At 36.4% G+C, this 17,953-nt stretch overlaps 1 protein-coding gene across 1 annotated transcript in view; it reads right to left on the reverse strand.

Moving 5' to 3' along the window:
• The window catches only part of LOC306885703 (glucocorticoid-induced transcript 1 protein-like), a 44,859-nt gene that overhangs the window by 16,728 nt on the left and 10,178 nt on the right, over positions 1-17,953 (reverse strand). Inside the window, exon 2 of the mRNA XM_079442418.1 lies at positions 1,516-1,667. Within this exon, the coding sequence (XP_079298544.1) occupies positions 1,516-1,667 (152 nt within the window). The remainder of the gene's footprint in view (positions 1-1,515; positions 1,668-17,953) is intronic.

Raw genomic sequence — 17,953 nt, forward strand, 5'->3', positions numbered from 1 at the left:
CAAAACCGTGTGTATCAGTATATTAGATCCGTGAAGTAGGTCTTAAAGTGACAGCAGCCTAATATACCTGCCGCTGTCTGTCCTTAATGTTTGAAGACAAAGAGAAAATCTCTCATTGCGATCAACTGAATAACTTTTGTAACTTTTTAATAAGGATAATATACATTTAATTCATATTCATTGTGGTGATTCAACTGAGTCTTATGTGTGCTTCACATGTGAAATGTGCTTTTTGTGATGCAGTTAGGATGCTGCCTTAGAAGACAGTAGAAAGCAAGGTGGCTCATGTTCATTAATTAACCACTGAATACTCAAACTCCATTACGGTTACAACTGCTGATCACTACAGCCGCTGATGATGTATTACAGTCCCTGAGTGATTTCTGCAATTCAGCTGTGGGTCAAATACCACACCCAATGTGTAAGGTGTGAAAGTGTCGGTTACCAGTCTGTGGGTAATGGTTTATTTAGTGACAATAGGTTTTCATGCCAAATGTTAAAGGTAACTACAGTTTACAACTCTATACTTCTTTGAAAGTTCCCACACCTTTAGACCAATGAAGGATTTAAAAATAGGCTAATTTATATACAATATGAATATTACATTAAAATATTAAGGGACAGCTTGCACCAGTGCAAACCTCTTTTGGCATTAAAAAAAAATAGGATTTGCTAAAGACATGAAAAAATTAGCACTGAAAAGACGTCGACAAAGTTATTTTTGTGGCTGATCTTATTGCATATGTAGGAGTTCCACCTTTAAAAGCAAAATGTATGAGAGTAGAGTACTTAAATAAATCATGCAGCGTGATTTACAAAGTTTTGCCATAGGCAGTTTACTGGTATTTGCACCATTATTTAACAACAAAAAGCATGACTTAACCCATTTGTGATTGACGTCCACAGTAAAAAATAAAAACTAAAATTAATTTCAAATTCATTTATTTCATACTATGTATACTACAAATACATTTACATATTTACAGTGTGTACTGTAAAATATCCTGTAATTATACTTTTAGCATACTAAACTGGTATACTTAAAGTCTGCTAGTACTCCAAATAAAGTTTAATTATAATTTTCATATCAGTAAGCCTCGAGCAATAAGTCTGTAAATATTTTAACAGATTTCAACTATACTTAGTATGAAATAAATGTATTTTATACTACTTTGCTACTAGGAGTGGCTGCAATAGTTGCTAATTGGTACTGCTCTTGGTAGATCGTGTTGGTCACTATTGAAATAATCTGTCTGTAGATCATTAGATCACTGGACCTTTTGAATTTCCTATTTTCACAGCGAGCGCCGACACCTATAGAGAATAATCAGTTGGTATCAGCTTACAGAACTCACACAAAAAAATTAAAATTCCTCAGTGACAGCAAACATGGAAAAACCAAGAAGAATGATGGACCTATAAATGGTGTCAAGCTAACGTTTGCAAACACACCTGAATACACAGGCTTTGGAAGCCAGAGGGTAGATTTTGAACATAGAGGGTGATAGTGCCTACCTGTGTGGACTTGTCTTTCATGCACGAGGGGCTGTGCAGGTGGGATTCACGTGGCCACTGCCCTATCAGGTAGGGCCCGGTGATAGCACCCAGAGAGGAAGTCCGTCTGATAGTACCTGTGCTCTGCACCTGTTGCGACTTTGACCTCTCAACTGCCATAAGGAACAAACAGAAAGAGAAACAGATGGGTGTTGAGCAGATGGACTGAGGTGGTGGCAACCCTAAAGTTATTTCCCCATAAAACACTGAAATGCATAAAATGCACACGTAAATACTACACATTCTCAAAATCAACTAGTGGGTTTCCTGAACTGTTTATTGAAGCTATGTCCAACTCAAAATGGTCTTGGATCAATTTGTTCACTGATCTGATTGTCACGCATCCTGGGATTGCCTTCGGCAAAAAGGATAACCGCTGATTCTGCCTTAAGTTTCTATATTATAAAGTATACTAAAAAGGATAATGTTGTTAAAAACAGTAACTAAAAACTGTTGTTGGAAAAAAGGAGAAGAAAAGTGCATTTAATTGTACTGATATGCCCTTGTAACATACTTCAAATCTTAAAAATATAAAACAAACTGTACTTTCAGGTTATATAATATCAATGAAAAAAAAAAAAAAACATTTTCATGTAGACATTTAAAAATAATAATGCCAAAACAGTTTTGTTTTGAAGTACATTTTAAATCATGTTTTAATAATATTACTATGCTTTAAAGAAGTACACTTATTGTTATGTGTTGACTATCATACTAAAGCACATATAAAGTGTTGTGCAAGTTACTTCCAAACTGTAATACATTACAGATTACTTGTTACTGTTATTTAAAAGTAATTCCTTACCTTACAATATTACTGTCTCAGAATTGTAATGCGTTACATGACTCCTGTATTACTTTTACCAAAATATCTACGTAGAACTTAACATTATAAAATGCCAAAATGTACTAGAGCCCTGCCCTAATGACAAAGTGTTTATATTTAGTTCCGGCTTTTTATTAAGTTCATTTAGAAAAACGTTTGGAGCATTTTTTGTTCATTAAATAAGTTTTTTTCTTAAAGTAACGACCAAGCAGCCAGTGGCAGACTGGCAGGCTGATCATAGCTTATGTTTGATCAATTTAGCCTTCTCAAATCATCATGACTTGCATAAAATAAAATCTATAGATATACTAAAAGTGTTCAAGCATATAACAATGTTTAAACGTTAAACCTAGATAAATGTGCGCTGCATCAGTAGTTTGTGCAGAGAGTGGAAGCTAAAGTGCAGGACATGGAGGCACCAGCACAATCAATTGCAATTTTTTTTTCAATGGAAACAACTTACGCCATATTTTTTGCTCATAAAAGGTAAGAGTAATACATCATTCGTAACTGTAAAGGGTCTACTTTTATTTGTGTGCACTCACAATATCAACAAAACGTTGTGCTTTTATCTTGAACAGGAGCGCTTCACGACATAAATAAAACGACATAACGACATAAAAACGAAAACAAAAACTATTTAATACAATCGTTATCCGTGAAGATGCACTTCTCTCTAAAGGCGCGTCTAACGAGGAGATGGTGAATCCTTACTATTTCCCCCGGACACATTCATGGTAATTACTTTTGCTGGGGCTTTTTCTTTATTGTGTGTATTTGAAGCAGAACTCTTCAGCTGTGCTGATGGCTCGCTGCTGCTGCAGGACACGCTCTTGACAGTCGCAGCAGCACGGGCTCATGTTGTTTCCACCAGCGCGGCAATTTTTTTTCATCAATAATTGATGGATGTCTAAAATATAAAGATAAGGAGAAGCCACCGAGGACCGTCCCGCGTCTGAACTATGACGTGAATATTGGCCCGAAGCCCGGGCCTAGGGACATAAAAAAGTCGGAGCCCGACTTCAAATTAATAAAAAAAAATAATGTAAACAAAATTGGGGGCTAAAAGTGTGTTGTAACGCAAGTGTTTCTGAACATGTACCGAGTAAAATATTACTGAAAATTGATTAGTAATGCCTTACACTACTGCGTTACAGCAAAAAGTAATCTGTTACTGTAATGCATTACTTTTGTAACGCGTTACACCCAACACTGCATATAAAGTACTAAATTATCATTTTAACTGTAGTGTGCATTATTACATTTACAGCTATAATGAAATAAATACAATTGAATTTAAATATAATTTAAATATGCTGAATTACAACATTTCAAATGTGTAATTACAATTATATTTAACGTGTAACACTTTAAGTACAAGTTTCAATAGAAATAACAATAAAGTACACTTTAGATCACCATAAATCCCAGCAGGACACTTTAATCATATTTCACAGACAATAGAAGTAATCATAAAATTACACAAAGACGCACTTAATTTCTACAATTATAAATTTACATTATAATAAATTTTCATTTGATTGCAATTAACATGCAATTAAGAGTCCAAAAGTGTTCAGTTTGTATTTAAGAATATTCTTTAAAGTTTATTTATTTTTTTCTGTAATAAGTTTTCTATTTTTTAGGAATGTATCAGGTTTTTGTCCATAAAATAAAAGTCATTGGGATTCAATGTTGGACACCAAGATTCATTTTATGGGCAAAAACTAGGTCATTAGCGGATTTTTGCGATAGCGATATCCAGGTTGGACCACGCTGGCCAATACCAAATTGGATATTGTACAGAAACTAAAATAGTGCTCTACTATTAAAAAAAAAAAAAAAAAAAAAAAAGTGTTGAACCACACTTTGTAAATCAATAAAAATATTCATATTTATTATATATTGATCATTAAAGATTCATAGATCATTAATGTTAACAAAAGCAACTTTAAAATGTAAAAATGTATCAATTTGCGTGTGTTTTGGTCACACTGTTTTAATCGCTTGAGGTGCCGCTCAGCCATGATCACAAACATACTGCTGTCCTTTCTCCACTAATGCAGCATCTAGTCAACAAATTAATTACTAAGTAATGATATGAAAACATGCACGTTAATATACTATAGCACTATAGTTCGCTGTCAATGTTTTAAATCTGCATCTGAAGTGTCCTGCTCTGTTTAGCGTGCAGTGTCACATGTCTAAACAAACAGCACGTGCGGTCAATGACTTCTGCCACTAGAGGTCACTCTCGTACTGTATATTGACGGCGAAGCTTCAGCCGCTCCAGCAACGGACACAACCTGGAAAAACTATCGGATATGGATTTTTGCCGATAACCGATATATCGGTTGACCTCTAGCAAAAACCATTAAGGTGTTAGTTCACCGCAAAATGAAAATTATGTCATTAATTACTCACCCTCATGTCATTTCAAATCCGTAAGACCTTCGGGAATACTTTTTTTTGCGCAAAGAAAACCAAAATAACAATTTACTCAACTCTTCTCCCCTGACTTACGTCGTCCGCCATTTTAGAGAGTATCACAATGCACACTTTCGCTTAAGCGCAAACAACGCTTATTACGATCAGATGTGCTAAAACATTAGCCACATTTAAATCAAGACTCAAAACTCATCTGTTTAACTGTGCATTTGTTGAATGAGCACTGTGCTATATGTCCGAACTGACTGCAATGAATTTTATGTATAATCATTTTCTTTAAATTCATTTTAAATCAATTTCTATATCATCTTAAATCTCCTTGTTTTTATTATTTTTATTTCCATGTTTTTATTGATTTTTAATGTCTATTTCACTTTCTTTTATGTAAAGCACTTTGAATTACCACTGTGTATGAAATGTGCTATATAAATAAACTTGCCTTGTCTTGCCTACGCAGCATTCATTCATGCATGCGCTTTTCCCCCGAACGTAAAACAACGCTGAATACGTTAAATACATTCTTGGGTACTCTCCAAAATGGTGGAAGATGTAACTCGGGGGAGAAGAATGGTTGAGTAAACTGTTATTTTTGTTTTCTTTGCGCAAAAAAAGAAGGATTCTCATAGCATCGAAAAAAACTGAAGTTGAGCCACTGATGTCACATGGACTGTTTTACAGATGCATTTACTACGTTTCTGGACCTGGGAACATTTCAGTTGTGTTGCTGTCTATGGAGGGTCAGATAGCTCTCCGATTTCATCAAAAATATCTTAATTTGTGTTCCGAAGATGAACGAAGGTCTTACGGGTTTGGAACGACATGAGGGTGAGTAATTAATTACATAATTTTCATTATGGGGTGAACTAACCCTTTAAAATATGCTTTAAAACATTGCCTTGTGTTATCAGCATTGCCTTTTAAAAAGTTGTCTTCGGAATGACATAAGGGTGAGCAAATGATTACAGATTTTTTTTTTTCAGGTGAACAATCCCTTTACATAGCAGCGTAATTACACTGACTACATTTTGGAATGTGTCAATGTTAAGGGTGTAACTTTTATGCCTTAAAATGCTGTCTAGAAAGGCACTATGTAATCAATATTTTATCAGCCACTCAGCTCATAGCCTATCTACTGTAGAGGTAGATAGAGGCACAGGTTAACTTGTTTGCACTTGGTAGAACATGAATCCTTGACACACCTGATAAAAATACCTCATGCACATCCCTCAGCCCACAAAGATGAAGGAAGAGGACGAACTGGGTAAAGGGCACGCAAATTATCTAATCAGTGACAGTCAGAGCGTGACCCTTTCCTATAGCAGAGATGACAATATTTACACCTCACTATGGCACTATGAATACATCATCAGATCCATGGATCACCTTAATGGCTTTCAGAAGACAAACTCAGGTATCTGTGTACACAAGGCAGCTCCAGGCAAACTGCTCATGTTTTTATGAAAAGTAAGGACGTGGAAAGTAAAAGCAATGGCCTGGTATTAAGTTCAAGAGGAATGCAGACGTTTTAAGCCCTGCTGAAAAGATACATTAAAATTCACCAATACCATCCACCATACCACCAATCCATCAAGACCAATCTCCATCAACCTCATCTAAACCTTGATGGTCAACAGTACTTACATTAGGGATCCAACGATACCATTTTTTCAAAACCGATCCGATCCTGAAAATTCTGAGTATCTGCCGATACCGATCCAATCCGATACCAGCGCAGTTTTTTTTTAAATCGATGTAGAATCTATACTTCTGTGTGTATGTGTGTGTTACTCTTTTGTGTGTTAAACACAATCTACTACATATAGATAACATCATTTTAATGAAAAGCAGCAATTGAAAAAATATATAATCATAATCTATGACAAAAATACTATTATAAACTTGGTTTATAATACAGCAAAAGATACTCTAGAAAAATCATGGGTGCACAATTTTATAAAACCTAGTGAAACATTTTTATTTACAATTAAAAGTGAATAAGTGTAGGACTAAATCTGGTGAAATTATACACATTGCTCTTTGAATTGTTGTAAAATACATTCATGAAAAAATAAGCAAATACATTTATATCTAAATATATAGGCTACTATAAAATTTCTTTTAAATCTATAGCACAGTAATGAAGGCAGCAACATATGATAGATATGACAGAACAAGAAAGACTATTAATAATCTTTCATTGCGCAAAAGTATTATAATATGTAAGGCTCCAATATAGAGCAGCAGAAAGCGCTTATGTGCATCCCGTGCGCAGAATGATGCGCATGAAGCAACACGGAGTCACAGCGCGCAGCCCTCTGAGTCCGCATAGAAACGTTGAAAGTACAAAGGGAAGAGATATTGATGCATAGTGTATTAAATCTGTGCGTAAGTTTATTAAGGCTTTTCTTTTAACAGTTTTAAACCTCAGTAACTGTGCGCTCTTGAAGAGAGTTTGACTGTAGTAACCGAACGCGACATGCAGTTTGAATGCTGAATGGAGGATGACAGACAGCCACGGCGGAGAGAAGAGTTTACCTGAACTTGAATTTAAAGACTTAAATATTCATCTGTACCTCAGATTAAACTATGGAACAGCTTCAGAACACTTGAAATGTATAGTGCACGAAAACTTTATGGTGCTGTTTTTGTGCCTTTCGTGGGGCTCAAAAATAACACAGAATAGTATACGCACAATATCGGATTTGGATCGGTATCGTCTGGCCGATACCCGATCCACAGAAAATGACCGTATCGGAGCCGATACCGATCCTGAGTATCGGATCGATGCATCCCTAATTTACATGCTGGACCACCATCTAGACTAACACTAACCAGCATAATCCAGCTTGGACAAGCATGAGACCAGACAAACTGGTTAACTGTGTCCTTTGAACTGTTGAGTTTGCAACTTGTCGTCCTGTGAATCATCTCAAAAAGCAATAACAATAACCACGTAACTAGTTGTTGGATGACTTCAGTCATCCTGTCTCATTCCCATCAACCATATTCACTACTAAAAGTTTGAATTTTGATGGTTAACAGCATGGCTATGCTGGTCCATCAGCTAGACTAGCACAAGCCAGACTGGAGCAGCATGGAAATTCAGGATAAATCCAGGATGAATCCAACTGGTTAACTTTGCATCCTTGATGTTCTAGTCTGGTGAATTCATGGTGAATTTCATTGTGTATTTGCTTCTGTTCAACCTAGGGATGTTCATTTTGGTTATTTTTCCTAACTGACAACCGACGCTCGTTAACCAATTAGTAACCGTTAACGGACAAGATTATTTTAAATTAGAACTGAATTAAATTAGGAAGAATAAGTGTCTGTGACCCGTTAAAAATGCTAACATTTGTTTTCCAGGGATTAATTTTACATGCGCAAAAAGCAGCAAACAACAGAACTTGAAGATTCACATCGTCATATATCACGTCTGCAGTGCTTCTGCGAGCGGAGAAAAACATAAAGCTAGGCGCTACATACATTATAACGAATAAATAGGCCTATACGAGAAATGTATTTTCACTTAAATAATAATTTAAGAAAACGAAAGAAAAACTGTGCAACAAGTAGCCTATGCAGAGTTTCAGTTCATTTTTGTGCTGTGCGAAAAAACCAGACAGCAGAAACAGGCATCCTATTTTTTTAGGCTTATTTTACAAAGGTGCAAAGATTTGCTTTTACTGTGAATGTACACAAATAAAAGCAAACCTTTTACAATTCCGATTATCTTCATGACTAAAAGGAGTAGTCGCTTCCACTGTTAGAAGGAAAAAAATTTAAATAAATGAAGTGATTGCTCCAGCGCCGCATGCGCGCACACAGTTAAGCATTCTACCTTGACAATGCAGCCTGTTTATTATCATTATAAAAAACAATCAGTCAAACATATGGAAAAATAACACACTGCTCAGTTTAAATATGTAGTAAAATATGTGCCGTTAAGTGTTATCACTGTACCGCCGTGAAGTTATGCAAAACGTTTTGTTTTACGTGGATATTGGAACGTGAGTGAAGCAGGCCAACATAAAACGTAAATAATATTTTGGCATTGAAATCGCGAATACGGAAACATTTGATTTTGTGTCGAACGAGAGACCCAACGTTGGTTTCAGTTTCGTTTTAGCCTAAATTAATTTGTTTTGGTTTGTCGTTTATATAGCTATAGCTTCCTACATTTTTAATTCTTGTTCTTTTCTAAATAGCCTACTGTTAATTGAAAGGATTTGTTGCGTTGTGAGGGGAACTAAAATAGCCTAGCTATGTTTACAGTGTTTATTATAATGTTTGTAATTCGCATCGGCCTATTTCTGAATGAAATAATAAAACGCGACTTATAGACGACTTGTTTTTTCTCTCTCCCTCTCTAAAAAACGCTTTGTTTTTTTATACGCGTAGCTTATTGTAATCATGCAGCAAACCTTTTGAAATATTTTGATAAATTACTGAAAAAAATAAATAAGTTACTTTAAACCATTTAACATTGTATTAATCGGTCAAAATTCTTATCGGTCGGTTAACGGTTAAAATGAACATCCCTAGTTCAAGCCCACTACTAATATACGCCCTAGTCAACCACACTAGCCAAGTAGTCTGACTGACTATGCTAGCTGTCTATCCTATCAGCCAACTTCACTAGCATTTTGACCTTCTAGTCTGGTAAATCAGAACAAAAGGGCAATTTAGCATTTTATCACATTTATATGCTTCTGTACAACTACACTAATATACTAGTCAGTTGTTTGAGGACTAGTAAAATAATCTATCCCATCCCTATCAACCAGATTCAATACCATAGTTTGGCTGGTCAACAGCATGGTTATGATGGATTATCAACTAGACTAGCACTAACCGGCATAATCCAGGTTTAACAAACATGAATCCAGACCAACTGCTGAACTTTATGTCCTGTGAACATTTGACCTGCAACTTCTAGTCTGTTGAATCATCATCTCAAAAAGCAATTTTGAAATTTATCTGATTTATAGATCTGTCTGCCATAATACACGTACTAGTCAACTTCACTAACCACGTAACTGGATTTTGGATGACTATTTGGCCATCCTGTCCCATTCCCATCAACCATATTCACTATTACAATTTAGATTTTTTTTTTTTTTTTCCCCAAACAAATACAGAACAAAAAGAACACATTCCTAAGAGCAATTTATATACATAACAGATACAACAGATTTTGCCATACAAAGACACAGTTTATTGATTAGTCAAAAATGACCTAAAAGTCCTTTTTGGTTCAGATTAATATAAAATGACATAACAGAGAGAGACAAGAGGAGAATAATAATAATTTAAAAAAAAGTGCATAGGTAAACGGTAACCGATTATATCTTTTCTCTTCTTCTCAACCATTTCCCCCAACATGATGAAATATTTGTAGATTGTTGTCTTAAGGAAAGGGTCAGCACTTCCATACTGTACACATCATTTATAATTTCCTGCCATTCACATACAGCTGGGGGATCTTCTTTGAGCCATGTCCTTGTAATGACCTTCTTACTGGTTGCTAATAATATATTAAAGAGGCATATATCCTTTGTTATTTTTGAAGAAATTCCCATGTACATTGCTTTATACAATTTTGAATTTTGATTGTCAACAGCATGGCTATGTTTATCCACCAGCTAGACTAGCATAACAATTCGGGACCAGTTGGTGAACTTTTTATCCTTTACCTGTTAGCAAGTTCAAATCTGGTGAATCATCTTGAATTTCATCATGTTTGTTTGCTTCTGTCCAACCCCACTACTTGTAAACTCAGTAGTCAAAAACCCTAGCCAAGTAGTTGGCTGCTGGATGACTAGTTATCCATCCTTTCAACCAGCTTTACAAGCAGCTTGACAAGCAACATCTATTGTGGTGGATCATCTCAAAAGAGCAATTTGGCATTTTATCACATTGATTTGCTTCTATATAACTAACATTGATAAACAAGTCAGTTGTTGGAGGAATAGTTGGCCAATCTGTCCCATCTGTATCAACCAGATCAAACAGCATAGTTTGGGAACACTTCCCAAAACTCCTGATGTACTTGTTACATCATTAGAAGAATGGCATCTACGCTAATATTTGTCTGTTTCTTGCTTATTCCGAGGTCACTGTAGCCACCCAGATCCAGAATGTATCCAGATCAGATGGTGGATCAGCACCTAGAGATGACCTCTACAGCCCTGAACGTCAGCAGAGACCAGGACAACTAGATGAGCCCCAGAGACTGATCCCCAGTGAAGACCCTGTCTCCTAGACGGCCATCGGGACAAGACCACAGGAACCAGATGAGTTCTTTGCACAGTCGGACTCTGCTGCAGCCTAGATTTAAACTGCTGATTTTGTCTGGCCAGAGGAGAATGACACTATTTTGACACTATTTCCCTGTCGAAATACTGTAAAGCTGATATAAAGCCACCCAGCTTTATATCAAGATGATGTAAATCTGCTTTGACACAATTTGCATTGTTAAAAGCGCTATACAAATAATGGTGACTTGACTTTGGATGGGTTAAAACAGCATGGCTATACTGGACCATCAGCTAGACTAGCACGGAAATTCAGTATAAATCCAGACCAATAGGTGAACTTTTCTATCCCTGACCTGTTAGCATGTTCTAGTCAGGTGAATCATTGTGAATTTCATAATGTTTATTTGCTTCTGTTCAACCCCACTACTAGTAAACTCACTCGTAAACTACACTAACCGGCTTCACTAGCAGTTTGACCAGCTACTTCTAGTCTGGAGAATCTTCTCAGAAGAACAATTTCGCACTTTATCAGATGACTGTGGTTCTGTCTGTCCCCACTAGTGCACTTAACTAGTCAACTACACTAACTAAATAGTTGATTGTTGGATGACTAGTCGGCAACGCAGTCTTATTCCCATAAATTTTTTTGTGTTTACTATTAACATTTAGAATTTTGATAGTTACCATGGAAATTCAGGATAAATCCAGACCAACTGGTGAACTTTGTATCCTTGACCTGTTAGCAAGTTCTAGTCTGGTGAATCATCTTGAAGTTCATCATGTTTGTTTGCTTCAGTCCAACCCCACTACTAGTAAACTCCCTAGCCAACTCCCGTAGACAAGTAGTTGGTTGCTGGATGACTAGTTGGCTGTCCTACCAGCCAGCTTCACTAGCAGGTTGACCAGCAACTTCTCAAAAGAACATTTGGCTTTTTATCCATTTCTATACAACCAACACTGATAAACTAGTCAGTTTCTGGAGGAATAGTTGGCCAGCTTGCCCCTAACTAGCAAAGTTTGACTGATCAACTTGACTAACACTAACCAGCATAACCTGGAGTAGGATGGGTATTCAGGAGGAATCACACCAGGTACAATCTGCATTCTTGACCTGATGACCAGCAACTTCCAGTCTGGTCCTCAAAAGAGCAATTTAGCATCTTATATCATGCTTATGTGCGTCTGTGCAACCTCTCCCTGCACACTGAAAGTGACTTTCGACAGAAAGCATGTTAAAGAGAGAACTCCGTACATTAAATGTGTGATTACGCTGTGACCCGAGCCGCCTGCTTATTTTGCAGCTACAGTGTTGGTTCACACAATAGGCTGTTTTAAGCCTGATGAAATCTTTAGTTGCAGGTTGCCAAAAGCTGTTCACACCTCCCTCAATTATGTTACCATCGCCCATGTGTTTGCATGGTGTGAAGCCCACATCAGACGAGCACAGCGAGCATCAAGTGAAACCAACAGAGACAGTAATAAAGAAACTGAGAGGAGAATAAAGGAGATGAGAGAGTAAAGTTAGCTGATGAGTAAATGTCAGAGCAAGCGGGAAAAAATATTAACCATGTGTTCTCAGATATGCGGTGTAAATAATTAGATCTAAGGTACTAGGCAGGATTCACAGAATGAGATTACGACTAAAAGACAAACGCATGTATGAGAGACGGTGTGGATACGGAAAGTGTCCTGTTGCTATGGTGATAAACAGGGTCATTTGGAGCAAAGCTAATGGATTACAGTCCATTCTGGAAGAACATATTTAGACTTGGCCCTTATCTCACTGTGTGCTTTTTAGGAAGTACCTAACTAGAGACTGAGTCACTGGAAAATGTAGGTTAACTCCTTATGAAGTCCTGTTGACCTACAAAGTAAATGGATTTCAACAGCAAAACTGAATATGTTTAGTAACTTTATAACTAGTAATTGTCACAAAGCGCATTGTTATAAAGATGACGTTCATTCAGAAAATCTTATGGTAAGGTCTTTTAACTTCTTCCTGTAGTAAGACCTGTAGTTCCTGTAGTAGACCTGTAGTTCATGTAATGAATTTATCTGATTTTCATGACATGCATTCATTTAAATATACAAGAAAGGAAATTTTAGGTTATCATTGGTTAAAGGAATATGAACCTAACAAACGAGTGCATTGACCATTATGTACTTACAGTACAACAAATGCTAAAAATGTTTGCTTTTATACAAATATTGCTCAATTTTTTTTCTGAGGTAATCAACAGCATGTTGACAGGGCTTAACATGTATTTAACTAATATCATATAATTTAATAATGTTTATATTAATTTACAGAATTATAAAATGTTATCAATCATTTTAGTATTGAATACGGTCACACTTTATATTAGGTGGCCTTAACTACTACAGTGCCCTCCATAAATATTGGAACAGTAAAGACAAAATTGCTCTGTTGGGTGTGGAGTCAAGACATTTGCAAATATGATTAAAAGATGAATATGAGACAAAACTACAGAATGTCACATTTTATTTTTAGCCATTTCAACACATACATGTTTTACCAAATAAAAAGAACAGCACTTTTAGAGTTCATCCCACTCATTGATGTGAGCATAAGTATTGGGACAGTTGAACATAAGGCAGATATAAAAGATTAAAAGCTATTATTTAGTTGCAGATCCCTTGCACACAATCACAGCAGTGAGTCTGTGACCATAGACATCACCAGACTCTTGGTCTCATCCTTTGAAATACTTTTCCCAGCCTTTAATGCAGCCAATTCCAATTGTTGCTTGTTTTGGGGAGTTTCTGCCTTTACTCTCCTCTTCAGCTGGTGAAATTCATCTTCAATCAGATTTAAATCTGGAGATTGACTTGGGCAATCTAAGACTTTCCATTTCTTTGCCCTTATACATTCCTTGACTGAACTGGCAGGCTGTTTTGGGTCATTGTCCTGATGCAATATGAAGCACTTCCCAATGAATCTGGTGGGATTTTCTTGAATATTGGTAGGCAAGATGGTTTTGTACCCTTCCAAATTAATTCTGCTACTGTCATCATACATGAAGTCATCAGTAAAGTTGAGAGGGCCTGTTCCGGAGACAGCCATGCATGCCCATGCCATGACACCACCTCCACCATGCTTTACAGATGAGGCTGTATGCTTGGGATCATTTGCAGTTCTCTTTTTTTTCTCCACAGGTTTGCATCTTTCTGTGTAGCATCTGTAATTCTGTGTCAAAGTCTCCTGAGGACAGTAGATTGTCAGAGCATCACCCCAGCTTTCTGGAAGTTGTTGCTGATTTTACAGACTTGTCTTTTAGGGTTCATTTTCACAGCTTTGGAACACTCCCTGCTACAGAGACTCAATGAAAATAATGTTTACTTGAGCATTGAACTACAAATGTTTTTGCACTATGCGCTGCTTCCCACAAAATCTCTCTTTAATCTGCACAAAAATTTAATGTACGAAATATATATACAATTTTTATTTCTATCTTTTTGCACAATTTCATGTACAGCATATATGTAAAGTTCTTGCACAGTCTCAGTTTGTGTATGTCTAGGCAACTAGGTATAGTAGTTATATAGTATATGTATAGTCAGATGCTCTGTTTTTTTTTTTCTCTTATACTTGCATTGTTGTATGTTTATCTTATGTTTAACTAGTATGTAGCACCGTGGTCCTGCGAGACACGACATTTCGTTCCACTATATGTCAACACATGTAGCAGAATGACAATAAAGCTCAACTTGAACTTGAGCTTTTATTATTTGTCTGCCATCAACTACTGTTGTTTTCTCAGCCGATCAGGTCATTGTTGGTTGCTGGTGGTTTCCAAACTCTTGATTTCTCCATGCCCTTTGTTTTTGCTAGAGCTCTAATTGACTTCCTCTTTTCTTTTAGCATCCAAATTGCTTGCTTTTCTCTCAAAGCCAGCTCCCTCATCTTCATCCTGGTTTGTGTGTGTCATCATCGAATACAAGATTCAGAATACAGAAGTAATGGATATAACTGATACGACACATTCCCTGCTTTTAATATCTGAAGAATTAATGCAACAGGACACAGATGATCACTTAGAAAGACCTGTGAGGCAACTGTTCCAATACTTATGCTCACATCAGATAGAGGGATGAAGGGACAGTTGACCCAGAAATGAAAGATCGGTCATCATTTACTGACCCTCATGTCATTCGAAACCTGCATGAGTTTATTTCTCCTTAGATTTTATTAGCGCATGCCCCTCAACAACCTAAAAAGGCTCATTCGTTCTACATATTAGTTTTGTCCATATTTCAACATTTTGTAGCATGTATGCTAACTGCTATGCCAAAGCTTCAACCTGTAATTATTGTTAAAAACTGTTTTTAAACCAAACTGTGCAATGCATTAGAAATGCACACTATAAAACCTAAAGCTTGAAGCAGTCAGATCGGTGTGGCCCTCAGCATTAATTCACTAAAACAAATGCTTATTCTTATCCCACGCTAGCTACACTTATTTGCATGTCAAACTGGTATTGTTAAACACGAGGTGGCCTAGGTTGACTCGGCGTGTGGTTTGACCCAAATGTTACTCAGTGAGCGTGGAAGGCATTTGCTCATGGAGGCCTGGCACTGGCCTGCTTCCTCTCAGCCTGTTTTACAGTTTCCTGAGAGCAGATGGAAAGAGGCAGGGCAGGTTTATGCCAAGAAGCGTTTCAGGAGAGCAAACTGACACCACCACAGCAGGGCAGGGCCGACAGATTGAGAGATGGAAAGAGAAATATCTTCACTTCATCTTTCCCTCTGACTGCTTTAGAGCTGCAACTAATTTTTTCAAACAAAAGCGAGGTACAGTCTCTCCTGTATCTGAAAGCTTGAAATGTCTACTTTTAAATGAATGAATTCAAATCCAAAATGAATATTCTCTGATTATGTAATCCGTATGAAACTAAAGCGAGGTAAAAGATTAAATTATTCCATGTTTGACTCAAATTGAAAGAATAAAGAGTTTAATTTCTATTGTCTATGCTTTAAGGTTTATTATTTTTAAGATGTAGCATAATTAGTGATGTGAATAATTAAGTTACGTATTGAGTAACTAAATTACTTTTCAGACAGAGTAATTAGTAAAGTAATTTAAATACAATATTGATGTAATTAGTAATAGTAATTAATAACTTTTTGAAAGTAACTTACCCAACACTGTATATGTATGTATGTGTGTGTATATATATATATATATATATATATATATATATATATATATATATATATATATATACACATACATACACACACATACATACATACATATGTACAAACACACCATTACAAGAATATAACAGTAAATGTAAACAAAACACTACATAAAGAGTACATGAAACTATAAATCTACTGTATCATATTCTTCTAAATTATCAACATGATCAAAACTGTTGAAAAACCTGTTGAACACAATCTAAGGCATGCCTTCTGTTGTCTGACTGATAAGCAAATTATATGGTCTTTCAGTAAAATTGTAAAAATTTGGTTCACGTGTCTTGTTGCTGTTAAATCTTTAATAATTTTTATAAAGTACATATATCAATAACTTTTATATTGTTAGTACTGTTTCAAGGTGAACTGAAGCAACTTAGGCTTACTTGATTATACATAAATTGTTCTTTTTAAAGCATGTAAAAATGTTAATATCAAATATGATCCATCATTTGAGGAATGTTTATTTGTTCATCTCTCAATCGTAATTGCATTGCATTATGTTTTGCCTCCTATAAAACAAAGCTAAGACATTTTATTGTGAAATCTATGAGTGACAACTGATATTTATATGATTCCATGTAAGCAGTCTGCTATACTTTTATAAAAACTGACTTATTACAATTTACAAGCTATCAAAATTTCATCTTACGTTTAGTCCATATCAGCAACTGCACCAAATTGCATATTCTAGCTCAGTTTTTCCCTCGAGTACAAAGACTTTTGTGTTGTCGATTACAGTAATTATGAATTATTATCAGTTTTATCCATTAGCTGTGCTGTATCTGAAAGCTGTGAACGTGGTAAACGGAGTAACACAGCGAATGCCGTTAGTGAATCTGTAAGAGGTGACATTCAGTAAAATACTGCGCTTGCAAACCGAGAGAGAGCATGTGTGGGTGGACGAACACTGAAAGTCCTTCTGTTGTTATTCACACAATCACATTTTGACAAACATCAACCCAATACAGGCAGTTTGGCTCGGAGCTGTGAATTAGGTCATATTAGACGAGGGACAGGTGGTTTTGCTCGCTGCACGGTGGGGAAATAAAACAGAGTAATAGCTTCGCTGTAGAACTGCAGCCTGCAGTTTATGATGTCTTCACATGTTTGGAATTCTTTTATGGCATTAATATGATCTAATGGGAATTGATGATCGCTGCTCATGGCGTTCGCTCGTGATTGGGTTACTGTGGGTAAAGTGGGGTGAGCAAACTTTATTCAGTGGGATATAACGCATTAGTCTGACAAGCCAAGGAAAAGGAAGTGCGAGCCACACCATGAACACTGAATATGTGGAAGTTTAAGGCTTTCAGAGGTAAATACAGTCCCTGTTTGGAGTTGATTTGCACTGCAGAAAACACAGGCGCTATTGTACGACATCCATCAGCACAGTTGGAGTGCTGTTGGGCCGAGCGAAGCGTTTCGTGCAAGGAAACAAAACGAAGCGCGAGGCAGGGGGACATGCAAATGTGAACTTTTCCCCTCCAAACGCATGAGTGTTCGCCGCTCTTAACCTGTTACCCTGCGCCCCTATTTTTGAGCATTTTGTAAAAAACGATATAACCAAATAAAAATGTCTGTAGCTCTTGAACCCTAAGGTCTATATTTAAAAATCTGGTGTTGTTTGAAACTAGACACTTGA

This window comes from Barbus barbus (genome assembly GCF_936440315.1).
Source record: "Barbus barbus genome assembly, chromosome: 19".
Classification (NCBI taxonomy): domain Eukaryota; kingdom Metazoa; phylum Chordata; class Actinopteri; order Cypriniformes; family Cyprinidae; genus Barbus; species Barbus barbus.